The following is a 26304-nucleotide window of genomic DNA, read 5'->3' on the forward strand; positions in this document are numbered from 1 at the left end:
TTCTAATGTAAACCTCCCTAATGTCTGTGTTTATAAAGTTAGTAAGCAAATTTCATCCCATTTATTGAAGCTAACACGCGATTCCCCAGCTATAATCAACAAAATACAGTGAAGCGGGTTGAAATACTAGCGCGTTTCTTTGTTTAATTATTACTCGACTTACAAGGACTTCAAAGAGCCACCGCCTATTTCCGTTTCTCTCATTTTTCCCGTTTCATGTAACTATCTACAAGCGTTGCATTTCCGATTTGATTTGCAGTTTTATCACAGACAGAATAAAAATACAGTTTAAAAGTGAATATTCATTTACGACCTTCCCGTGTTGGAACATTGAAAATCCAGTTGGGATTAGAAATTTTCAACAGCGCGCAAAATGGGAAATAAAACTCAAGTTTCTAAGAAAAAAGAGGCTGCTAGTAAGAAAGACCCTCAAGAAAGAATCGATTTGGGATAGAATGGCACAGGTGCCCTTAATCTGTCTGTTTACTCCTTAAAATCCGGTGGATTAATGGTAATATTATGCCCGCAGTAAATCGAATAAATATTATTGCCAAATTTTTGTTAGGTTAGAAGTAATGAGAAAGCTCAAATTTTCTGGTTAGTTTAAACTGTCGTTTGATAACTGGAGTAGTTTTATGGCGTGGAATGAGATGTGCAATAAATTACTCGACCTTAATGCTTTGTTGTGATGGGTTTGTCAATTGGACCCGCACACAGAAATGAGTTTCTCATATGCCACTCTGAAAATGAAAACCAACCAGAATTTTACTGGTACATAACCGCTTTACTTTTTTTTAAAAGAGACCTTCCTTTTACGGTTTACATCAATTAGATTTAACCAAATACAATTGTTTCATTTGGCCCTCTCGTTTGTTTGAATGGTTTATAAATTCTTGGGTTCTCAAGCAGATGCACGTCAGAAAGAAATGTGCATGGAATCCCAGTTTAATTACTGTTTTGAGGTCCAAGTAAAATAGTTTTCTTCTCTCTTTCTTAAGCAGCGTGAATTGTGAGATTTCAACGCAATAAATTATCTTAACCGGTTATATTGTTTGTTAAATACGAATATCTAGATTTTTGTTTTTTTTTAAAGTCAATGAACGAGTGGCAGTGGTTAGGGTTTAAAGTGCAAATCCCCTTTCCTCTGTTGCAAGGTTTCACCCTTACCTCAGTAACGCATTTGGACTTAGCTCTTCTCAAGCCTGGTGCAGCTGTTTCCTAAATCAACTTCGCATATATGCAATGTCAGTTTGCAAGCATACTCGCTTAACAATGAACCACAGAAACTTTATTGTATGCGGTTAATAACCAAATTTAATCCAGATTCTGCTAACAATTATTTTTAAGTCACGTGAACGGATTCCACAAGGTTTTTTTCCCCCTCGGCTTGGCCCTACTTGTTTCCCGGGCTCTTTTTTTTCTCTCTCTCTTTCTCTAATACACAGATCTCACAGAAAACTAGTACCCCAGACGGCTGCAGAAACCTATAAGGGAAACAGATCAGCACTTTGCAGGGCGCCGAATCAGTATTAGGGGAGTAACTTCATTCTCCGGCCTTTCTGTTTTGAGAGAGGTTTGTAGAAAGGAAATGCGCCTGCAGCAAGCACAGTGCAAGATATTCAAAACCACCGGATAATTTGGAAAATGTAGGATCTTCAGCGTGCGTTGAAACTTTTCCCCTGAAAGCACATTATCAATTTCACAGCAGTCTTTATCTGTCCTTTGAGGCTGGTTTGGATTTGGCTGAATTGTCAGGTAAGCTATAAGACTTCTTTTAGCTCTGTCTATCTGCACAGAGGAAAAAAATTCCAGTTCAGTTAGTAATTGATGACTCAAAATTTGACCTAAGGAAAGGGAAGTCATTGCTTATCGTCAAGCCCGAAGGCCCCTTTATTTGGATCCCTCACTCTTTATAATGCATGTGTTGATAAAAGTAATTTTCTCGAATATTTTCAGGTTGAATTTTGTATTCCTAAAAGTCTTTTCTGACTTTCCTAGGATTGAAATACAGCCTGACTTCGAAAAGTAATCTAACGACATGCCCTGAGCTTTAAGCGAATTCATTGCCTGGATGGATCCCCTGCTCAATTCACTCTTTTAACTTCTCTACGCTAATTTTTTGACCTTCCCACGTCCCAACAACAGGATATTTCCTTCTGCAAAGAAAGCTGGAATAAAAGATCGACTCTTTTCTTTCTATCTATCTATCTAGCCATTTATCTATCAACCTATCCATCTATCTATCTATCCATCTATCTATTTATCTATCTGCCTATCTGTCATCATTCATATGTTTGGTTATACTATATATTCAACTATTTATGCAAACGTGCTTCTTAACTTTCGAACTTCAAGACGTTAATCAATAATTCATTAATGTTTTACTCAATGTTAAAAGTTTTACTCCGGCCTTTTTGGAACACGGATTTTGGTTCGAGTTAAGAATCTAGAGAATGTGCAATCATAAAGTGTGTTCAGTTTAAAGGGTGAACAGATTGTCCTTCGTCCTTCATTGGAAGACATAGTAACGATCATAATTTTAATCAATTCATTGCCAGCTCGTCTTAACTGCGGAACTGAAAACTTAAGGTGTGCGAGTTTTCTTAAAACTTTTAAGAGTGTTATATTCAGAACCACGTTGCACCATTTGTGGCATGGGACAATGTTTACTGACGAGAATATAGGTTGAAGACTGTGTATCTACGTTGTGTAAAACTGATTAGAATGAATGCTTAAATAATGACTTTTAGAAATATAAAATGATAAGACATAAAATGATATGTAGAAGAACGTAAAGAAAGAAAAATAATAAGAGCTACCTGTTAAGGACAGAATTTACAAAAGGAAACAACGTTTTACAAATAAAATTAAATTGATGAAGTTACGTGCTTGGAGTAGAAAGATACCAGATACCAACCCTTGCCATAACGCATTTTAGCAATTTTAATCCAGAAAAAAATTGTTAGGTGTACCAATATTACCTCTTACATGTTTTATGTTCCTCAACTTTCAATCTATGGTGCACTTACATAGCTTAAAAAAACAAATAAAGAGTTTCAGTTCTATTGAATTAATAGAATTGTCTAATTCTCTTCAAAGGTTCCCAATGACCATTGGCAAGTCTCATGTTGAAACTACTTTAGCTTTCTTACCCCCAAGAAATTTTGCGCGTTATCAACTTGCCCTGAAGCATCTAAACATACATTTTGCATTAGTGACCCCAAAGGCACGATTTACGATTCATTTGGGGGGAAAATCAGAATCATTATGTCCTTATCAAGTCTACCCCCTCACTCTGTGCTGCACTGACTAAAATCACCTTAGCTTTCTCTGTCTGCCTTTTGTCAGGTAAATACAAACCTTATCTAGTCCCCATAACTAGCTTGGTGTAACGTGTGGGTGTTAAGCAAGTCCAATACAATAGCGCTCTAAAAAGCACGCCCAGAAAAAAAGGGAGAGTCGCACACAAGCTTAACAGCTGTGGGGCTTCCCTGATTGTTTGGGTTGAAAATGTGGAGTGCTCGCTTTCTTATAGATCGATTCAAATTCCAGACCCCAGTTTTAGTCCATTACAAACAGCTATTCGTCTGCTCCAAGTAGTTCAGCCTACACGCTCCGGATGGAGGTCTTTCACACCGTGAGACACAGTCGACCCAACTTACCTTATCGCGGATTTCTTGCAAGGAATTATCATGGAACAACCTTCTGCAATACCAACAAAACTGAGCTTAAGAAACTTCTTAGGATTTGTTGGGTTAAAAGTTAGACTTTGAAAAAAAAAGTATTCCTTTAATTATCTCCCAAATTCAAATAAAAGGATTTAAGTTGACGTATGACCACGTGAGCACATAATACAGCGCATTATTGTGGCATTTGGATCGGAGACCCAGGCTGGCTTCGGCTGTGATTACGCTTTTCCACTTTCTGTTAAGAGCCAGCTTTTTTCTTCTAAAGAGATTGCACTCTGGGCGCTGGATTTCACATGAAGGGATATATGCGAACAGGGAGAGATGCTGCATTTAGCGGAATGGATTTTATTTTGAGGTATTTCAAATGCTTCCGTTGATTGTTCATTAATATGGTGAGTTATTGCTGTTCAAGGCAAAGGTCAGTGGAAAGCCTTACGGGTGTCAGATTGTGCCAAAACACGCTTAGTTTCCTCTTTTCTGCCTGTTTCGGCGCATAGTCCATTTCCAGTAATGTTTGCTCTCCATATGGTAAATATAAAAGAAGTTATTTTGTACAATAGTGTGTGGATCACATGTATTGTATGTGTTGTTCCTTAAATCATGAACAATCGAATATTGAAATCCTGTCAATGGCCGCTCTCTGTCCGAATAAGTACAAACAAAACAATGTATGTTTATTATATATAATTCGACGCCAATATTTCTGGTTGTAAGAGCCAATAATAAAATGATTATTATAACACATGGGCATTAATGTACATTTACTTTTTTGACATTTTATTCTTTATATAACAAGCTACAATGAAAGGTTCATCGTCCATTTTAAAAATCCTGCTAGCTAGTTTATGAATTGTTGTGTCCTTCAAATTTAGGTTACTAGGTTTTTCCTTACTATGTGAGAATTACCGAAATTGCAATGAATCACATCGCTTCATGGATGAGCATTGAATGTTCTATTTCTGTGTGTGTGTGTGTGTGTGTGTGTGTGTGTGTGTGTGTGTGTGTGTGTGTATGTGTGTATGTGTGTGTGTGTGTGTGTGTGTGTGTGTGTGTGTGTGTGTGTGTGTGTGTTTTGCACAATTATTTCATGGGGGGAAATAACAAGCAAGCTCTTTAATGGATGATCTAAACACAATTGCCCACATTTCTCCATCGTCACTGTGGTAATATTTGACCAATTTGAGGTACAAAGCAGGTTGTATTGGGGTATTATTTACTAGCAGGCCGTCATTGTGTTGGAATATTGACTGCATAAAGAAATTAACGAAATAAATTAATAGGCGATGGAACCCAACTCAATACTGCCATTGTCTTAAGAGTACATTTGCGGTGAAAAAGGCAGGAAAAGACTCCTTATGTTATGCTGGTGGGTGCAAATGGTATATAAAAAAAATTGCACCCACCAGTGAGCCTTTCTCAGAAAAGGTCAGAGTGCTGCGATTTGATTTATGTTTTCGGTGTTTTGGGACAGTCATGCCAATGCAATCCGCTTTAACGAATGCTTTACTTCTTTTTATATATGACAAATCACATTGGCAATTATTGATAGCCTGATCGGTTATCCTACCAATGCTAAATTCTACCAATCGTGCAAAATTAAGCCAAGTATTGGGTGGGGTGGGTGTGGGGTATTGCGTGGGCTGAGGAGAGGAGGAGGAGGGTAGTGATGTTTAGAATATAATTGCCAATAAACAAAGTTCGTTTCTGGGATCTATGCGATTAAAACAAAAATTGAATAATAAACGTGTTGAACACTATCGCGACTTTGCAAACAGTTATTTCACAAAAGGTTCCATGCACATACAGTGATCATCGCCTTAGTATTTTTTTTAGCCCTAATTGGACTCTGGAGCAGGGTTTTGTTTGCCTATTTAAATTCGTGTGTCCCATCTGCCGTTTCTATTACAACCCCGTCACCCCAATATAAAATGTAAACACTGGACAAAGATTTTTCATGAAGGTTTCAATTTTTTTTAATCGCTCTTGAGTTACAATTCCTTTCTTGCCCACTATCCAATACTGAAGCAAATTTAACATGTCTAAAACATACAGCACACAGTTTCATAGCGTCTTACATGTTTAAAGAACAATAAGAAGTTGGGTTAGTACAGATGCATTTGGGAAGACATGCGTACATAAAATACAACACCGGCGATGACGGACAGAAGGTTTACATGTTGGGTTTATGATAAATCTTTACTTAGAAGAATCCGTTCGATATACAACGAAGATCCGTACATATTGGACGTTTTTTTCCCTCATTGATTGGAATATTGTATCTTCGTGTAATTGATTTGAGATCTTAGGTTGATTTCTGTCCGTTAATAATTCATGTAGATTTAGTAGATGCTCTTAAACAAGGATTTTTAGCTTCCCGGCGCCTTTCTTTTTATCGCGTGGAAATTAATGGTTTCTCGATTTCGTTGCAGACTTTGTCCTAAATAACATTTACACAAGCAAACGCAGAGACTGTACAAACTTTCGGTGAGTTTTCTAAACTTTTATGATACCTAAGTAGATATATGGTGGCTAAGGACAGAAAATGCTCTCACTGCAAGGTGTCATCTTTATTAGTTCACGTTTAAGCGGCGGGTTATCTTGAGCTTCTAACAAATGAACCGCAATAGGTTGTTACAATTTAAATCACGTGTGCTTTTGGATATTGGACATAAAAAGACACATACCAGTTATAGAGGAAGTTACATTCAACATATTATAGATGGTAACATGGATGCTCTACCATAGTAATTAGCATTATCCGAACATTAGAACATCGATTGGAAATGTAATATTTCCCTTTATATTGAACAAATATACCTTCACAATGGAAGGTGTGACGGTTGCAGTAAATTATACAGACTCTTTGTTTAAAAATATTGGCATCTATTGCTAATACCAAGTCAAATCAAGCAGTCGCCACTTCCAGCTCTCTCCGTTTACTCTCTCTTTGTAAATATTTGCATCCGTTAAAGAAAATAGATTCTTATCCAATATTGCAGTTCTCTTACATCCGAGGATAGTGACTTTACAAGGTTCGCTGATATAAGCGGGGCCTTCAGTTTCTATCCAGTCGCTTCTGAACTGAAATTCACGGAGCCAAACTTAAGAGGTAGAAAGTTTTAAAGGAAAGATCCAGCATCCGTTGGCGTTACTATTTTCCCACCTTCGTACGATCTCACGAGAGAAGAAAAGGTTGGAGTCAGCACATTAAGATAGTGGAAGGGTTGATCATTGACAATAAAGTACTTCACTACAGAGAGAGAAAAAAACATTGAGCGGCTTACTTGCAAAGTTGCATACGAGTGAATTTTTGGCCCTATCTTCCCTCCTACGCTGCTTGGCTTCCCCTTTCATGTAGTTGCATCGCAATAAGCGATAGGGGCAAGTGTTTTCTCTTTAGTGCTCTGTTTACAGCCTTAGTGCATGAAGTCATAAATCTTACGTAGCCATAAACGACAGAAGCATTGGTATGCATAAGGGGTGTCTATAGCTCATATACTCTTTCATTGCTCGCCTTCTCTCTTTCGTTTCCTCCCCAGTTGTAACTTTTTACTCTTGTAGCTGAAATACTTTGAGTTTAACATTTCTAAAACCTGTAGTTTCGGGAACACCGAAATACTGGATGTGCCTTACAATCAACTGAACCGGTTTGAAACCGGCTGGACTTTTACTCCCGCATCGTTTTTCCTCTTAACTATTCTCATGCTGTACCTTCAAACAAAGGCCTTTCTTTGCAACCAGGGGTTAATAAAAAGTTAAGCTAGTACTTTTAATGCGAAAGTGTGTGTCCACATTTAAATAAGGCAAAACTCTATTCGGATCTGAGTGATTATTAAAAAGTGCGTGGATTTAAATGGGACAAGCTCGTTTCAAGTTTGATTGCATAGATTCAGTGATTGCCAAACCAAGGCGCTTGTGTTCTCCGTGTTGGTTAATTTGCATAATTTTTCAGTTGTGACGCTATGTTTCGGGGGAGTTTACCCAGCCTGTCTGTTCAGTACTGCCAGACAGCAAACTTAAAATCCGCGCTTTTAGCATTCAATATTCATAAGAAACATACCCCATTTCTTTGGTATGAGATAAGAGCAGCCAAGGAAGCTGATAGTAGTCTTATCTCCCTGACCAGGGCGCGCTACCATAATCACAAGGGTGGCCATCCAAAAGCTACAGCCCTTCTCTCCAGCTTTTTTCAGCTCTACCATTTTCCTTTCCCATTTGCCGTTGTCGAATTTCAGCGCTCAAGAGTAATTGTTTGCCTTCATTCCAATTAATTCCGAAGTTCTGAAACTTCTGCTTATCGATTTCCCCCGGTGAATCTGAAAATATTGTGCCGTGGTCTGCGCCTATCGTCAGAGACTAAGGTAAGCTGGACACAAATAGGCTATCACTCGTGAATGGCGGAGTTTATGTCCCAGTGATTTATGACCATATGACTTAAATCTCGGTTCAAGAAAAGTTCACATGCTATAGTTTCCTTTCATATCGTGACTGATACCCGTAGGCTTCCAATTCAAGTCTTTCATTCCAATGTTCTGCTTCTCCTTCGCCCTTGATCGGTTTCTTTGAGCTACTTCCCTCTGCACTTTCGGAGTTTTATGAATTTATTATTGCCTACAACGCAGCCTAGGGCACACCACCACACACCTACCAAGATACTCATTCTGTTCTTCCTGTTAGAAGCTGAGTTCCAATGCTTTCTTTTTCGACCTTCCCACCTTTCTAACCTTAGTGATGTAGAGAACGCTGAAGGCTGTTATGGAGGCATTTTTTTTAACTTTCAGTATGCGTAGTTTAGGGTTATTTGTGCAATAAATTAGAAAATACTCCTAGCATTTGAAGAGACTTCTAAATTGGTGAAAGGATTGTTAGGTGAACTCTATATGTTACTTCAGTTGACAACCCTTTGACCAGATGGCAGTTAATATACACGCACACACGTGAATATGCAGTATTATCTGTGCTGCGTATGTGCTTCCAGTTACCAACCATCTCTGCACTCAGACACATAAACAAAACGAGAGTCCAGAGTAATTCGAGAGTAAATAATTTCCCTTAAAATAGAAATTGGAACAAAAATTATTTTGCCGAATATCGGAGTGTAATTACGTAGAATTAAATCATAGCGTTTATACAGGTGAGTAAAGTTGTGGTTGTTGCTTCAGGGAAAATGGCGGACGGCACGCAGGGCCGAAAGAGCAAAAGACATTTTTGATGTTTGAGCAGTGATTCACAGGGGTTTCTATTAGTTATTCGTCGAAAAGAAATGAAAAATTCACAACCTTTCCCCGTTGGTTTATTTATGTATGCTTGTGAAACAGTTTCGATCATATAGTAAGAACTGGAAATAAGGCAAATTACTGACAAGTTCTTAACATTAAATCCTAATAACTCAATACATATGGCGATAACTAGCTCCTAAAGCAAATCGTCGCAGGGTTTAGGTTTCAGGCGCAGCTGTGGAGAGTCTGATGCATAATACTCGCTATTTTATGATTTCAATATTTAAAATGCTTTGGGACCATTAAGTGCTGCTGTCAACAATGGCACATGACTTGTTCTGAAGACAGGAGGTTAAATGTATCTTTGAAAAGCATAGTTTAGCGTTTGAATCGCCCACTTTCAGAAACGCACAAAAGGTGTCATTTAAAACCTTAGCGCAAGTTTATCCCGCCTGCTGACCTCGGTAGTTTCGTTTTCATTTATAGACCTGAAAAAAATTACAGCGGCCTTGGAGGTAACTCCAGGTTCATGTCATATTCACTGGAATGCTGTGAGTTATGTTTTATTGAAAAATAGGGACGTACAGGGGGACAGAAGGGCCAAGTAGTTCATCAGTGTTAACCGGTCAATAATTTTATACGAAACGCGGAGAAAACATTTCGGAATGACCGTTTTGAAAGTAGTTTGAAACTAGTCTCAGTTTGGTCTGCTGAACATCTTCAGCATTTTCTGCTTTTATTTCAGACTTTCATCATCTGCAGTTCTTGACTTTTCAGACAGATTCGCTTTGTATTAGGGTGACCGAGTCAAAGAAACCCCAAGGAAACAATGGTTTGCTCGATAGGGCTAACTTCTTTCAGAAAGTAATACTCCGGTGTAAGCAGGGATCCTTAGGATAATTAACCTACCAGAGGAACCCATCAATGACCAAGTAACCGAACATTATTTCTAGATTAATTAGTGATCTGTAGGCCTTAGCGAGTTTTATATATCCAATGCAAAAATAATTCAACATTATTAATTTATTCCGCGCGACAGTATAAAACTATTCTTTAACCACCGGTATGGTTATATTTTTAGGAAAATAATAATTAACTGAAAGGTTTGAAGTGGGTTGTTTACTGCCCCTTTCTCGTGATGCAGGCGCTTTCTGTGGGCTGGGTTTTCAACTCTTCTCCCGGCCTAGTGACCCCCATACATCAAATTACGAGCACTTTCAGAGACAGAGCCTATTATCGTTTGGTCGGAAGAAAAGTTCACACCGTGGTCATGAAGAAGAACGCCAGTTTTTCAGGTTCCTGGCGCTTTCCGATCCATCATGCATTTAACAGGTAGAATTCAAACAGTAAAAAAGAAGGCTTGAAATTTCCGCCCGACCAAATGGTGACCCGTTAAAAGTGGAACCAACAAAAAAAGCAAGACATTTCTGCTCGCCAGTCTGGGGAAATCAGGAGAGTCAAAACAAACACTAGTTAAATTATTTAGAAAACAATGCACTCAGTGCAGGGCGAGAACTGAAATTCTTGTCCAAGGCTCAGAGTTTAGGCATTTTAAAACGAAGCTCCTCTCCGGAGGCGCGTAAATACCATTAATGTCTATCTGGCAGGAATGTTCAAATACTGGCCAACACGGAAATACAGTCTGCAATAAAGTTTGGTAATAGTTTTAAAGAGTTACTTAAAAGGTACTTTGCCGATAATTAACTTTATAGTTATCAATTTAATCGTAATCATAAATTAAAACTTTGCACAAGTTAGTGTTCACTTTTTGTATTTATCCTTGCTGAAAAGTTAGCGTTCCAAAAACTGCTTTCCTTTGGTTTTATTTTTTTGAACAAATATTTCAAATGATTTAATCATTTGTGTGAGCTTATGTCAATATATCTGCTTTATATAATGATCGGCCTATTTAAAATCGACCAATTTAAACGGATATACACAAATCAAAAATCACAAAGCATTAGTTTTAACATTTGTTTTATTCGCACGCAGTGTTTCTTTTTAACTACCTAAGGAAAAAAAAAACCGTCTGCTTTTAGGTCAACCTCCCGAAATCCATGGTTCACAGGAAACCAGAAGTAGTATTGTATTTCCATAATCAGACAAAATAAAACAAGAAAGCAGAATCTGAAGGAACTCAATGTTTGGTTCTCACCCACACTGAGCATTTAGTGCTGAGGGTCAGTTTTAAACTGCTGTTATACTGAGAACGCCTAGGGCTAAGCTGTGTGACCAAATATTGCTGCACACTTTTTTCATTTATGGCTTTGATGTCAGCTGCTATTGAGAGTAAGATGGATTTGTACCATTTCACCATTATGGTTTTGTTTGTTGTAACCCTAGGTCTACCCGAAGAGGCCATTGGAAGAAGAGTCACGTGACACCGGGTGCCAATGTTATTCTATAAGGGTGTCAAGACCCTGTCAGTTTGCGAAATAAATATTGGGAAGCAACGAGATGCAAAAAGCAACATACTACGACAGCTCTGCGATTTTCGGTGGTTACACGTACCAAGGAGCAAATGGTTTTAACTACAATGCCAGCCAGCAGCAATATCCGCCTTCATCTCATGTGGAAAATGACTACCACCGGCCTGCCTGCTCTCTACAGTCACCTGCAAGCTCTGCCCCTCATCACAAGCCCAATGATCTTAATGAGAGCTGCATGCGAACCAGTGCCAACCAAACGAGCCATCTCCCTGTTATTGCAGAGCAACAAAAGCCGCAACCACCTCCACCACCCCCACCCCCACCATCTGTATCCCCACCCCAAAATGCCAGCAGCAACTCAAATCAATCTAGCACAAGCAAAAACCCCACACTTACCTCACAAACCACCATTAGTAAACAAATATTCCCTTGGATGAAAGAGTCACGCCAAAATGCCAAGCAAAAGACCAGCAGTTCTAGTTCAGGTATAACTTAACCTGTTTTTCTTTTGACTTACTTGTCATGACAGAGTTGCAATGAGTACATGCTAACAAAGTCAATCTCATTATCACTATCACAGGTGGTCAATCAAATAATTGTGTGGCTTATGTAGCCTTTAAAAGTGGTTTAAACATTTTCACACAATAATTAGACAAAGAGCCAATAAATTTCATTATTTCCAAAATGTAGTTTAGGTAAATTAAGGTACATATTTATCCATATCTATATCTATCTATCTATCAGCTTATATCTATCTATTTATATCTATGATCTATCTATCTATTTATGCATACGTATATGTGTATTTGTATGTATATGTGTATACGTATGTGTGTGAGAGAGCGAAAAGCAATTATATCTCACCTTCTCTCCACAGCCCTGTTGAACCCTCTTCCCCCATTCTTTTCTCTCTCTTTCCCACTGATCTTTTATCTCTAACATATTTAAAATCTTAGCACAACTTTGTTCTACTTCATTTATACTGGGTTTATTTGAATATTATATTTGTTATTTATGTATATGTTCATACTGATCAGAAGTTAGAATCATATATATATAACCTGTTCTAATTTCAATAATGTCCAGATGGGTAGTTAAGTATGTCTTCAATCCAAGGATTGGACAGTGAATAGCATAATCTTCATTTCATTTCAAGGTTTAATGACCAGTATAAATGTGGTTTAACTTAAATTATCTGTTATCTAAATGCAATCCCTGAAAATATGTGTATTATTATATGATTAATAGCATGATTTGTGGACAGCAGTGATTCTTTTATAAATTAAAATGGCTTGGAAATATTTAAAATTTAGATTTGCATCTGTGGTCACAACCAAATATATGCAAACATATATTTATATTCACAAGCTGAGAAATACATTAATAAGAGATTTGATAAATTTTCTGTAAACCATAACAACATATGGCATTGCAATTGAAAATTGCGATCAGTAGTTATGAATTATCATTATCCATATTGAATATATTTTTGTTCATTTATTGGATGTGTGCATTGCTGGCAAGAGCTGAATTTATTGCCTATCCATAATTGCCTTTGATTATGTGTGGTGAACCACCTTCTTGAACCACTGAAAATTATATGCAATCAAGTGCTTTTTTTAAGTAACCACTCAATAACTTGAAATAACATGCCATGTTAGAAACTGTAGTGACATAAACAAGCATATTTCTTGTAGAGGGTGAAGGACACTTCAAGTTGGTTTGTTAGTATTTTATATAAAGTAGATCAGGCGCTAGAAATCAGTGTTCATTTCTAAATATAACTCAATATTATGATTACCTATGTATGTATTCAGTATAGCCCAGAGTAGCATGTGTTACAGTTCTTAAAGGTCCAATGGCCAATTTTATTGTGTAACTTCTTAAAAATATTAGAATATATATATACATATATATTCTAACATTTTATATATCTTTTAAAAATATAAAGTAGATAAATAGATACTTAGATATGTAGATATTGATGTATATCCTTACAGATGTGCTTAATGGCCATTTCCTTTATTTATAGTTGAAAGTTCTGCTGGTGAGAAAAGTCCACCTGGCCCAGCATCCAAGAGGGCACGCACAGCCTACACCAGTGCCCAGCTGGTGGAATTGGAGAAGGAATTTCATTTTAATCGCTACCTTTGTAGGCCCCGGAGGGTCGAAATGGCCAATTTGTTAAACCTCACTGAAAGACAAATCAAAATCTGGTTCCAGAATCGTAGAATGAAGTACAAGAAAGATCAGAAGGCAAAAGGTATGCTAACTTCCTCTGGAGGACAGTCGCCATGCAGAAGCCCCATCCCGCCTTCCGCGGCGGGAGGATATGCAAACTCGATGCATTCCTTGGCGACCAGTGCACCCTATGATCCTCACTCACCTACTTCCTTCAGCAAACCTCATCAAAATGCATATGGTATTCCTACATCTTATCCTGGGCCTCTCAACAATTGCCCACCTCCACAGAAGAGATATGCTGGGACAACAGCTGTGACACCTGAATATGACTCGCACCCTCTTCAAGGTAATGGCAGCTATGGGACTCCTCATTTACAGGGTAGCCCAGTGTATGTTGGAGGGAACTTTGTAGAATCCATGCCAAGCTCTGGGCCTTCTCTTTTCAGCTTAACCCACCTTGGCCACCCTCCCTCTGGAAGCATGGACTATAACGGTGGAGGGCCAATGACCAGCAACCATCATCATGGACCTTGTGACCCACATCCCACATACACAGACCTTTCTTCACACCATCCGTCTCAGGGAAGAATTCAGGAAGCACCGAAACTGACCCATCTGTAATGGACCGGTTGGCTCCTGGTGTACTATCACTGTCTTATGCATTTATGTCATCTTAACCTTATAATTACATTTCTCCTTTCACCTCTTTCTCCTTTTTGATTTAGTATCAATCTTTATAGTTTACATGTAATGGTGTTTCTATAGACAACCAATCCTTGCTTGTATTGCTCTGTCTCTGGTTCGTGGTTGTTCTTCTCATGGACTCCAGCCTTAGCATTCAGTAGTAGAAGTGAAGTACTAAGGCTTCCAGAACTTTGCATATATAATCTTCTACTCTTATGGAACAGGGTATATGAACAAATTTTCTAAAAAAAATACCTAAACGTGAATTTGTTCGTGCTTTATTTTTCCTTATGAGGAACAGTAAAATGGTTTATATTGCACTTCTTTACATTGAATGGTTAAACGAGATCGATGCGCTTGTACAGGGTCTCCCTGGGCAAATAGAAATTCTTGTCCATCTTTCAGTATGTGTGTATGCTGGTGAACATTCAAATTTATTTATTTGCTCTTTCAAAGGAGAATAATCTAAGTGTTTAAAATATTATTTATCCCCATTGACACATATTTATAAAGAAAACTGTACATTAACTATTTACTTGGTTATGTTCAGCCTTGTGTTTTAAGTCATGGTAAATATATGTTTCTTTTTAAATTCCTGTAAGATACACAGAAAAATAGTTTTCTGTCCATAATGTAATAAAGGAAAGCAATTTGGTCAATTGTGGGAATAATGCCAAGAAAACAGAATTTAGTCTGTAACTGTAGTATTCTTAAAATGAAACACAACATTGCCACAATTTTGTTTTAGATATGCATTCCATGCTGCAAATGAAATACCCGTTGAACAGCTAGTTCTGAAGAATAAATTTTTTTTGTCAGCAATATTGTGTTGCTTGAAATATTAACTCTGCTCAAATCAATGCACTATTTTCCTTCTGAAATGCTTGTAAAAATGCAAACCAGTTCAGCAACACACAGTAAAGCACACAGCCCTGTAATCAGGTTTCCTTTGTGTTGTGTGGCTACAACCAAGTCTTCCACCCCCACACTGTAACATCATCCATTTTCATGTGGCTGGCATCTGTCTCCAATGCTGCATTTATTGAAGTCCAAAAGGAAAGGGACTCTCTCTGCCCCCCATGTAGGAAATGAAAAACTCTACAAGAAAATAGTGTTGGATTTATTATATTTAATAATTAGTAATAGTTTGTTTGATCAAGACAAATACACACTACAAATAAAAGGTACAGATAGTACACTGCACAGAAAATATTTCACCATCGGAGAGAAGCCCAGCTATTGTCGCCTCGTTCGTTTTCCAACGTACAATGCATGTGCTGAGAGGAGAAAGAAAAAAGAAAATGTCAGGATTCAGAAACGTTTGTCACTCATGGTTTTAAATTAATATCTGATTTAGAAACATTGCTGGAAAAGATTTTAACTCTAGCTGATGAATGCATAAAATTCGTAAACAAGCCGATTCTAAATAATGAAGAAAGAAAAACAGTCATGCATTCGGGTTGAGACATTTAAACGCCTACCGTTCAACGTACAAAAAGACTAGAACGAACAATGCTGGCTTATTTATTTTAAAATGCCCTTTTAATTTTCAAAGTTAATGAAGTTATCACTTACTACTTCAGCTATAATCAGTTGCACCTAAGTTATAAACTGTAATGTAAACTCCATACAGTAATTCAATAGTTACAGCAACTAATGTTAGTTCAGGATCTTTTTCTTCCTATTGCATGTTTCCCCGAGTCAAGAACTGAAAATAAAAGTATCCGGATAGACTTCCTTGTTGTCAGATAGTTACTTAAAATTACTGTTATGTAGTTTATTAATTTTCAAATAAGGCATTTTAATTCCAGGCATGCATTAATAATCACATAACCTTATGATCTATCAAACTACGTCTCAATATATATGTGTGCAGTGTATATTGATATATAGGCAGAAATATGGTTTTGGAGAATTTATTAACGCGCTGCAAATTTTCCCGTGTGCTTCTAAAAATGTGGAAGAAACAAGAAAAAGAGAGCTTATACTTGGTATGCTACATTTTTAATAAAAGGAATTAGTTTCCATTTGATAGAGCAGGAGCGCTCAGAAAGGAGACGCCATGTTGTCGGTGTCCTCTCTGTCGGAGTTTCCCAAAGGATATGTTGTCTAATTTATCTTCCTATCCAAAATACACGCACGACCTTCTTTACTCGAGTCGCAATGCTTTAAAAGTGATACTATTAAAGTGCGGACCATGGAATTGAACTGTAACCTGGGCTGCAATACTCCAAGAATTTATTATAAAGCACGAGCTTCGTAAATTCAGATCGAACGAAATCACTACGGGTAACCTGAGAAGAAACCTCAACATTTTTTTTCGCGCATATTAGCTATAAATAATGTATTTTAACGAGAGCACCTTTCTGATGTGATTTTGCTGTAATTTTGTACAATTGAAAACTAAAATCACATTTAATTGATAATGAAAGGTTGAATCGCAACAAAACAGTCCTTAAAAGAGCTATTCTAACTCAATATTTATCGTTGTGATATTTTAAACTTTCAAATTTGAATTAATTTAAATACTTAAAACGCTTATAACAAACCATTACTCCCAGAACACAGTAAGGATTTACCCAGAACATAGTGATAATCTAGCTAGCGTTTTAATAGGACCTGTATGTTTTCTTCAAAATATTTAAGATGCAATAGTGAACGATTCTCCCCGCATATCTATCCTTTGCTACAGTTTGCAAATGGCAAAGTTATTCATAAAATCAGCATTTCCGAATCTTAAAATACACTTCTTTTTATTCCATACCATTTGGTGTTGCTAACAAACTGATTTGCTTTCGCCCACATATCCTTGCCACAGAGACCCTGAAAATTTGCAGAACGCCAACGCCTACTCAAGTTTCACATACAAAAGCTCCATTTAATTGCAAAAAGCTCTTTTCATTTGTACGTTAGCACCAAAAAAATCATCATTACAAACTTGAAAGAGGGAAAATTAGTATTAATGATTAAATGTTTCTTTTTAAACGAACTCACCGCTTGGTGTAATAATAGAGTAGCGCTGATTATGGTATGAGGGTAAGCAAAATACTCCCTGCAACAATTTTAAGCACCAAACAGGGTTCTCACATTCTTGATGATATTCGACATTGCAGCGAGAAGCTTTAAATGTGTTCTTGGGGGCCAGAAGCTGTCAGACCTTTAGCCGAGCAAGATTGATAGCGCGCATACTTCCTTTCAGCTTTGTTTGCGGTATAAGCAATACTGAGGCCCAGCAAACCACTACCATTTCCATTTTGCCTGTTCCAATAAATTCCCAGCACCCTTGAATTCCTCGTTCGCGAAAGATATTTTGTCGACGTGCTGGTGTATTTATAAAATACTGCGTGGGCATAACGAATATAAGTGTATCGTGACTTAGCGTTCATCCCCTCCCCCGCCCAACCACCACACCCGCCCTTCACAATTTATATTAAAGTATAACTAATTTTATAAAGATAATTTAAAGATAAGTTCCTGAAAGCAGACGATCAGTTTACTGCTTCAGTTATGCTACGAAAAGTCGCGTTTAACTGAAACTCTTTCGTTTCATATAAAATAAAGTCATATCTTTATTCTATCTATTCATCTGTTTTTCTATTCTTGCGAGTTTATCAGCGTGGATGCTTAAGTGTACATGTGTGTCGGTGCTTTGCGAATGATTTAAATTCAGTGGCCTACTATCACGAAGAGCTAATCCGCAGATGTTACAGATTTCACAAAATAAGATTATACAGTACCTTCAGTAATATGCCTTTTTTTCGTTGGCCATAAATAAACGGCTATTAAAAAAAAATCATGTAATGTTGTATCCAGAATCACCACCACATTCGATGTCCTGCGTGAATTATTGCCTCCATACAGAATAAAAATCAAAGAATATCCGGTACAGTACAAATATAATAATGGGGGGACCGAACTCCCAGCGAAAGCATGGAAGCAAATGGCTGTAGCTTCGCCTTGTGTAACTTCTTATGTGGTTGGGTTCTGGGGTCCAATGTCAAAACTTTGAAGATTAATGGATTACTTTGTTAATGACTCTAGGCGTCAGATTTAGGTGCAAGATGATTTGTGAGGTGCAAGTCGTCTTCGTGACAGTCGGTAACACACAGAGAAAAGGGAGCCAGCAAGTGTGCAGGAGACAGAGAGGGAGACAGTAAGAAACAAGCAGGGCTGTGTGAACTGATTACCAGGAGCTTTAAAACTGAAATCTTTTACACATTTATTATGGGAAGATATCAAAAAGTAGAAATCAAAACACCGCTAGCCCAGAATGAGGCGTTCCTCTCTGACTTTTTGGATCAATCACATAGACAGTGCCTTCTTTTGATTAAACCCCAAATTGTCATTGGGCAGACGCAATCATGTGACAGCGAATTCGGTCCAATTTCAACCTTGTCTCCATGAATTCAATAGTTTAATAGTAGCACGGTCCCCATACGGCTGTAATCAGTGAATTAGAAAAAAAACAGCAGCGATATTTATTTTTTTAAAACGGCCCAAAAAATAACTAACACCTAACTTTCTCCCCCTACGTTCTGTGGAGACGGCAATGAATTACGAATTTGAACGAGAAATTGGTTTTATCAATAGTCAGCCGTCGCTTGCTGAGTGCCTGACATCTTTTCCCCCTGTCGGTGATACATTTCAAAGTTCATCAATCAAGAACTCGACGCTTTCACACTCGACAGTGATTCCTCCTCCTTTTGAGCAAACCATCCCTAGCCTGAATCCCAGCAGTCACCCTCGCCAAAGCCGGCCAAAACAGAGCCCAAATGGCACAAGTCCTTTACCAGCCGCGTCTCTACCTCCGGAGTACCCCTGGATGAAAGAGAAAAAAAACTCCAAGAAGAATCACCTGCCCGCTTCTTCTGGACCGGCAGAATCCCGTCTTTCCCAAAAAGGTCAGCTCAAAGACGTTTCATTTCTAATGATTGTCTTAACTTAGTCTAACTTATTTGCATGAAGTGTTTAATCAGTTTTATTTTGGCTACTAGGTAATAATTATGAAATCGAAGCACTTTCGCCTACTTATTTAATGGAGAATGATTTATTTGGCGAGCTAGTCAGAAAATGACCTTCTGTGCTCTCCCCATCCCAGAGTTTTTATATTTGACAGTAATGAAGAGTGATAGATGAGCGCGCTTTCATGGTAAAGCAGCGGATACAGAGATCACCAAATGTGCAAAGACTGTTGCGAACTTTGCTGTAAGATTGGGGCTACTGCACACGTGGATTTTACAATATCTTTAATATTTTAGAAAGAAGCAGACGCCACAGTCGCAGACTCTGAAACAATGGATTTGCTGCATTCAGGCGGCCATTTTGTTGCAGTGAACAGATTATGTTTTATATTATTTTGGTTCAAGTGGTTATAATCTGTTTCATGATTAATTTTCGCGTCCGTTTATTTGTAGAAACTCGTGAAATTCCGGATAATACAGGTGGGGGATCGCGGAGGTTAAGGACAGCTTATACAAACACACAGCTTTTGGAACTGGAGAAAGAATTTCACTTCAACAAGTATCTGTGTCGACCCAGGCGGGTGGAGATCGCAGCCTTGCTCGATTTGACTGAAAGACAAGTGAAAGTGTGGTTTCAGAACAGACGAATGAAGCACAAAAGACAGACCCAATGCAAAGAGAACCAAAACGGAGATGGTAAATTTAAGAATTTGGAGGACAGTGGGCAGACTGAAGATGACGAAGAGAAGTCACTCTTCGAGCAGGGCATCAACAATGTTACTGGCGCTCTTTTGGATAGGGAAGGGTATACTTTTCAAACCAATGCACTGACTCAACAGCAGGCCCAGAATTTACACAATGGAGAATCCCAAAGTTTCCCAGTTTCGCCTTTACCCAGCAATGAGAAAAATCTAAAACATTTTCATCAACAGTCACCCACTGTTCAAAACTGCCTATCAACAATGGCCCAGAACTGTGCAGCTGGCCTGAACAATGACAGTCCAGAGGCCCTTGATGTCCCTTCTTTACAGGATTTTAATGTGTTTTCTACAGAATCCTGCTTACAGCTTTCAGACGGAGTATCGCCGAGTTTACCAGGGTCCCTGGACAGCCCTGTGGATCTTTCTGCTGACAGTTTTGACTTTTTTACGGATACTCTAACTACAATCGATTTGCAACATTTGAACTACTAAATGAACAGTCGCTGTAAGCAAAATATGCCTTCTTTTAAACTCGTTTCCTTCCCTTCATTTCCTTTCAAATGGTCAGTATTCCCCCCCCCCCCATTTTAAATAACTTGAATGTGTTGAGGAGCACCTATAATTTGCAAAGATGATTTGGGCTTTCCCTCATATTTCACAACTTGCTAATTCAGCAATACATGGGTCTACGTGAAAATTACTTTGAAGATATTGACCAGTTGCTACTATTACCTCTTTTACTTTTGTATTAAGTTAGGGTGCATTGCCATTAATAATTTGATAGAGTAAAGTATTATACGCTACAGGTAGCCACCCTGAAGCATTTTATCTCTCAGGACTATTTACACAATAAATATTCTTTGTTTTCTTTTTGACATAAATTCATTAATGAAATCGAAGTGCCTGGTCAGTCTCGTTCTTTACTTCTTCTTAATAGTATTTAATTGCAAAAAAAAAACAATCCAGTACCTTTATTGTAAGGCTCAAAAGAAGGAATAAAAATGTGGTTGAAAACTTATCAAAACTGTGATACAGAGCCAGGGACTAGGGAAATCTAATAACGTAGCGTTTATTAAATCACAGAAAACATTGGCACTTTCATGAGCAGTACAAAGGCAAACAGGCGGGCACATATGGAAATCAACAATATTTCACGGGAGAAAAAAATCTTCTTAAGTTCACCCCATGGAAACATCAGCCACCACTGAAAATCTAGGAAAGAAGGGAAAAAGTTTAAGTGTTCATGGCCATGTGCACTTGTTATCAAACAACGCTCTTTATTTATTGATGTCAGTAGCTAATCTTTAGTGCCGATTCCACTATCCCTTATCTCGCTTGCTGTCACTCATCATCAGCAATATAGATTCCCATATGTTTTACCACGCCATGCGCGATTAACCTGATATTTTTTTTTAAAAAAAGATCTTAAGAATTCATAATATTGCCACGTAGTTAACTACTTTCAATTTACATGCCTCCTGAGGTAAATATTGAAGTGCAATTTTATTCATTTTTAAAACGAGCTTTGAGAGAGTGTAGTACGTAAAATCTATTCAACTTTCTTATAAAATTATTTTTTGATAAAAGTCTGAAGTAATTATGATCTGATTTTTGTCCATATTTTATAAAAGGCGACAAATATTCCAGTTCGTTTTCACGTTTGTATTTCTGTCAATAAAATCACTGTGGGAATGCTTCCTCGTGGTGCACTGGGATTTATAGGCAGCCATTCCTTTTTTTTTGTTTTAACTTTCCTATAACAATCCCTTACTCCCACCCCCCAGCTTCACGCCGGCCCTCAAAGAATTTGTGGTAATTCTTATTTCGATTCAGCAGAAACTTGAGTACGAGCGGCGATACACAGCGCTCGTGTTCGCGTCCCGAGCACGTTGGGCTTTTCCATAAGCGGTGACGGGAACCGCTCTGGAGGTAATACTTCCCAATCTCATAAATCAACCCTCCTTTATGAATGAGTATGTCATGAAATGGATCAATCGCAGTAGCACATAACAAAAAAAAAGTTAGCTTACGTATTTGGCCAGTCGGGGATCCCCTGTCAGTTTGTAAGTTGTAGGCGTTCAGTCGTAATTCATTTTTACAGAGCACGGCAGTTTCTTACAGCTGCCCTGACACACAGTTCGAATTTGAACAAACTACTTAAGGATTTACAGCGACGCTACTGTTACTCTGGAGTTCCAATTATTTAATCATTAAGCAGGGAAATGGCGGAAATGGATTTTTATTGCTTACTATTACTGGCACTGTGTCCAAGTGTTTTTTTAATATGTTACATGATCAGACTACTGTATCCTGTCCATTGGGAAGACAATACTCTTCGCTATTAAAAGCAAACCGCACGGGAAACCGTGACACATTGTCAATAACACGTCTCTATGAAGCAAGTCTTTACACGACATAATGGGCAGGCTACCAGAAAATGAGCTGTTTTCTGTGAAAGTATAACTAGAGAAGCGTGCTCATTTATTCTGAATTATAGGCTCTCTTTCCATGTCCAAATTCCAATGAAATCCAAATATCGGCCTTGTTTTCTGGGATGAGGGTGTGTGTGTGTGTGTATGTGTGTGTGTGTGTGTGTGTGTGTGTAAGGTGGGGTGGGAGACTTCTTCACCGGGTCCTTGGGAAATCTGCATCACTATTTTCCTTTCACGGTCGGGTAGAATTCCTTTTCTTTGCAGAATTCAATACGTTCATAAGGCGTTACAACATTATTTCCCCCTTTAAATCCATCTTTCTTGAGGAGGCAGCGTCCTCTGCACTGATTGTTCAACCCCAGAGAATAAAAATGGCGGAGCTGTTTGTTACAGTAAAGCTTTCCATTTGTTTGAACTTGCTAGCACATGGAAGGCGGAAAAATGTACTAATTGCAGCTTCTGATTGCCGCATATTACGTGAGGGGAAAGGGTGTATTTTTTAAAGGAATACATGACGGGAGAGATTATATTTTAAGATGAGTCAACAAAGCGTACTATTGAAACCAGCTAAAAAGAAATTTTGATAACCTTTGAAACAAAGTATCTCGCATTTTCCTCGATACTTTGTAATTCGACATCGATATTAAGCAGTGTTTGAACCATATTTAAATTTTAAAGTGGAGCTTTGCTGAAGCTAATCGATAGACTGCAGAATTATTTTTGTTTTACAAACATTGAGTATAATAATTCCTTAGTTTGGGGCAAATGTTATCCGGCATTTTTCATCATATTCTTCATTTAATAACGTGTATTTATTATACTCAAACACACAGGCCGTAAATAGCAACGACCACTTCACTGCCATATCTAAGTAAATATAATACTGCGTTTGATTGATTTGAAAAGATTGAATGTTTCCTAAAGTCTAAAGGAACATATACTTTCATTGTTGGCAATCTCCATGCTGATGCTCTGGAGCAAGTACTGAAATGGTCCCAGTTTTCCTCGTCCTGTCGTTATTCCCCAGTTCTACAGTGGGATTAGAATCCGCCGCTTGACATAATTAATTATTCCGAGTAAATTATTGTCTGTAAACCTGACCCACGTCGGTCTGTAATGCGCAAAAGATTGATCTGAAATTCTGACCGACCCTCTCCGCTTCGAGAGGCCTCTACAGGAAACTGACAGATGGCCGGCAGCGCCTTCGAATCGACCGCGTTTGCCTGCATTATGCTACGGCCAAGTGGAGTTATTATTCATAACTGTGTGTTAAAAAAATGTACACTCTGATTCCCGCAACAAACAGAATAAATAGGCAGGCCGCCAATACAAGGAAGATCCTCTGGCTGCTTGTAATCCTTTCGTGAGGGGAGGGGGTGGGGGGCTGCTCCCAGCAGCCTGTGTTCGATGGAAGGGGTTGCTCATTTCCATGCCAATAGCTGGAACGCAGAGGATAGACGCAGGCCAGGCCTTGATAGGCTGCGGTGACATTCGTGCACAGTGAAGACATGGCGCCTCCTTTTACAATCGGACGCCGCACCACACACAGCTTAATTATAAATATCTACATCATACACCCTTCAGTCCAATTAATCATTTTGCCCTCTGCTTTGAGGTCGTCCTTATGCCTCACGGATTAGCACTGAGGGCAGTATCAGTCAATAAAAAATATTCACTGTCGATCCTGTGCAGATCGAACAGCATCAGTTACCTGTATTAAAGTGCAAGAACCGGAGTAACACATAATAGGTTTCGCACAGACTTTCCCGACCTAAGACTGCAGAGCTGGGCTCCAATATAAAAATTAAAACATTGTTCTCCCACCCTGCTATATCTGAGGCACTGGCCACAAAATAATTAATCCCATAGGTCGACAAAAACACGACCCTCCCCTCGAGAGGTTCTTAGATGCTAAGTTTTAATATTATCAGCGAGTTGCTTTCCTTACCTGTTTGCGAGGCTGCTGTGCGGAAGAAGACGGACATCTCCCCATTGTAGACGTGCGATCGGCGCTTACACTAATACCGTAGCAGACCCGAGCAAAGCAGTACGTGCATCTTGAATAAATTCCTGCTGCATTCTGCCGGGCATGCTTTGAAGTATAATGCATTCGTGGGCTAATAATGTTCGCAACCTTGATGGAAGAGCGTTTGTAATTTAAATGCCACTACAGTGATCGATCACCGCCAAGAGCATGCAAACTTCGCAGCGAGCATCGCAATTGGCCAATCGGAGTCACGTGGCCACACTTCACTGTATATTGATATAATTTTCTTTCAGCTCTATTGAGGAAGTGGGGAAGTTGGCACGGTCCATCCAGGTTGGTGGACAGTCACTTTATATGCTGGTTATCCCATGACAGATGGACAATGCAAGGATGAACTCCTTTCTAGACTATTCCATCATTAGCGGAGACACTGGGACTTGTTCTTCTAGAAGTTACCATGCAGAGCAAGGAATTACAACTTACCAGTCTTGTGCCGTTGGCAATAATAATAGCAACGTTGATGAGCGCTATATCGTGAGCAGAGGTGTCCAGATAAGTTCTCCTCTTCATCATCACCATCATCAACATGCCAGCTACACACATAACAACCTGGGCATTCCTTATAGTGCCCACCCTAACTGTGGGACAGGATACCCAGCACAAAGCTTTAACACAGGCTATAGCCATCACTATTCACTGAACCAAGAGACTGATGGCAACGGAGGTTATCCTCAGTGCAATCCTGCCGTCTATCCCGGAAACCTCGCCTCAGCAATTAGCCCGCAGCACCATGGCTTTGGCGGAATGGTGGGAGCAGGCCAATATGCCCATCACCCTTACAGGCAGGAGCATCAGAGTTTGGTGCTCGCTACAGGCTGTCACCCTATGTCACCCGTTCCTGGCACTCACCAGGAGGCTTGCTGCTCCCCGTCAGCCGAAACCTCTCCGCCAGCACAGACCTTTGAGTGGATGAAAGTGAAGAGGAATCCGCCAAAGACAGGTGAGTTGAATTTATCTTGCCATATACCGTTTGTTTTACGGATAAAGGTAACATGAAGCCAACTTCTCGCTAAGTGGGCTGGAAAAGTGGCTGCCAAGTCTGTCAGCTCTGGTGGAAAACAATGAATCTTGCCCTGTTGCATATTGGTAAAGATGACCCGGTGAGCCCACCTCTTGCCTTGATTATTTCTCCTGTGATCTATTATGTCTTCTGTACCTCAACCGAAGTGGATTTTAAACATCAACTAGTTGACGATATGCAGCAGTAGTAATTAAAATTGTCTTAAGTACCTACGTGGAACTGCTGGCTTATCAGTGCATCAACTCTTGACCAGAAATTAGAAGCAATTATAACTTTGTTCTCTCTGACTTAATTATTTGTTCTGTGATTTTTTTACTGGTTTAGGGAAGGCTGGTGAGTACGGCTTTGCCGGTCAGCCCAACACGGTGAGAACCAATTTCACCACCAAACAACTCACCGAGCTGGAGAAGGAGTTCCACTTCAACAAGTACTTGACCCGTGCCAGGCGGGTGGAAATCGCTGCTGCCCTCCAGCTTAACGAAACGCAGGTAAAAATTTGGTTCCAGAACCGACGCATGAAGCAGAAAAAGCGGGAAAAGGAGGGTCTTACCTCAGCTTCTCCGGCCACACCTGGAAGTGAAGCAAACACAGAAGACGCTTCAGACAAATCAACCTCTACCTCGTCGACCCCCTCCCCTTCATCATCTACCTCAGAAACTCTCAATACTTCAGGCTAAAGCATTCCAAACACCAAACCAAATGTTTTACCATTTGTCTTTAGTTAAAAAGAAAACAAGATGTAACTCCATATGATTTTTCTGGGAAACTAACTAAACGAAACATTATGGGTTGGGGAAAATAATCTGCCAATCTCTAAGCAAACCAGAGATGCACTATTTGAAAAGCGTTTACACAGAAAAAACAACTACTGTATAATATAATTGTCCTATTTTAATTTAACGTGTTGCATATATATTGTAAGCTGCGCTGGCTGTAT

At 38.9% G+C, this 26304-nt stretch overlaps 3 protein-coding genes across 3 annotated transcripts; all 3 read left to right on the top strand.

The window, feature by feature from the left end:
- The first annotated feature begins 11365 nt into the window (after positions 1-11365).
- Positions 11366-14999, top strand: LOC140212434 (homeobox protein Hox-A3). The gene is made up of 2 exons (XM_072283215.1): positions 11366-11822; positions 13370-14999. The coding sequence occupies exons 1-2, from the start codon at positions 11366-11368 to the stop codon at positions 14140-14142; spliced, it is 1230 nt and encodes a 409-aa protein (XP_072139316.1). The 3' UTR covers positions 14143-14999.
- A 3755-nt stretch (positions 15000-18754) lies between these two features.
- hoxa2b (homeobox A2b) lies at positions 18755-20474 on the top strand. Its single transcript, XM_072283008.1, has 2 exons — positions 18755-19106; positions 19620-20474. The coding sequence occupies exons 1-2, from the start codon at positions 18755-18757 to the stop codon at positions 20357-20359; spliced, it is 1092 nt and encodes a 363-aa protein (XP_072139109.1). The 3' UTR covers positions 20360-20474.
- A 4187-nt stretch (positions 20475-24661) lies between these two features.
- LOC140212307 (homeobox protein Hox-A1-like) lies at positions 24662-26044 on the top strand. Its single transcript, XM_072283009.1, has 2 exons — positions 24662-25286; positions 25692-26044. Exons 1-2 carry the CDS (start codon positions 24662-24664, stop codon positions 26042-26044), a joined length of 978 nt encoding a protein of 325 aa, XP_072139110.1.
- Positions 26045-26304: the final 260 nt, after the last annotated feature.

The sequence above is a fragment of the Mobula birostris genome, chromosome 19 (assembly GCF_030028105.1).
Source record: "Mobula birostris isolate sMobBir1 chromosome 19, sMobBir1.hap1, whole genome shotgun sequence".
Classification (NCBI taxonomy): Eukaryota; Metazoa; Chordata; class Chondrichthyes; order Myliobatiformes; family Myliobatidae; genus Mobula; species Mobula birostris.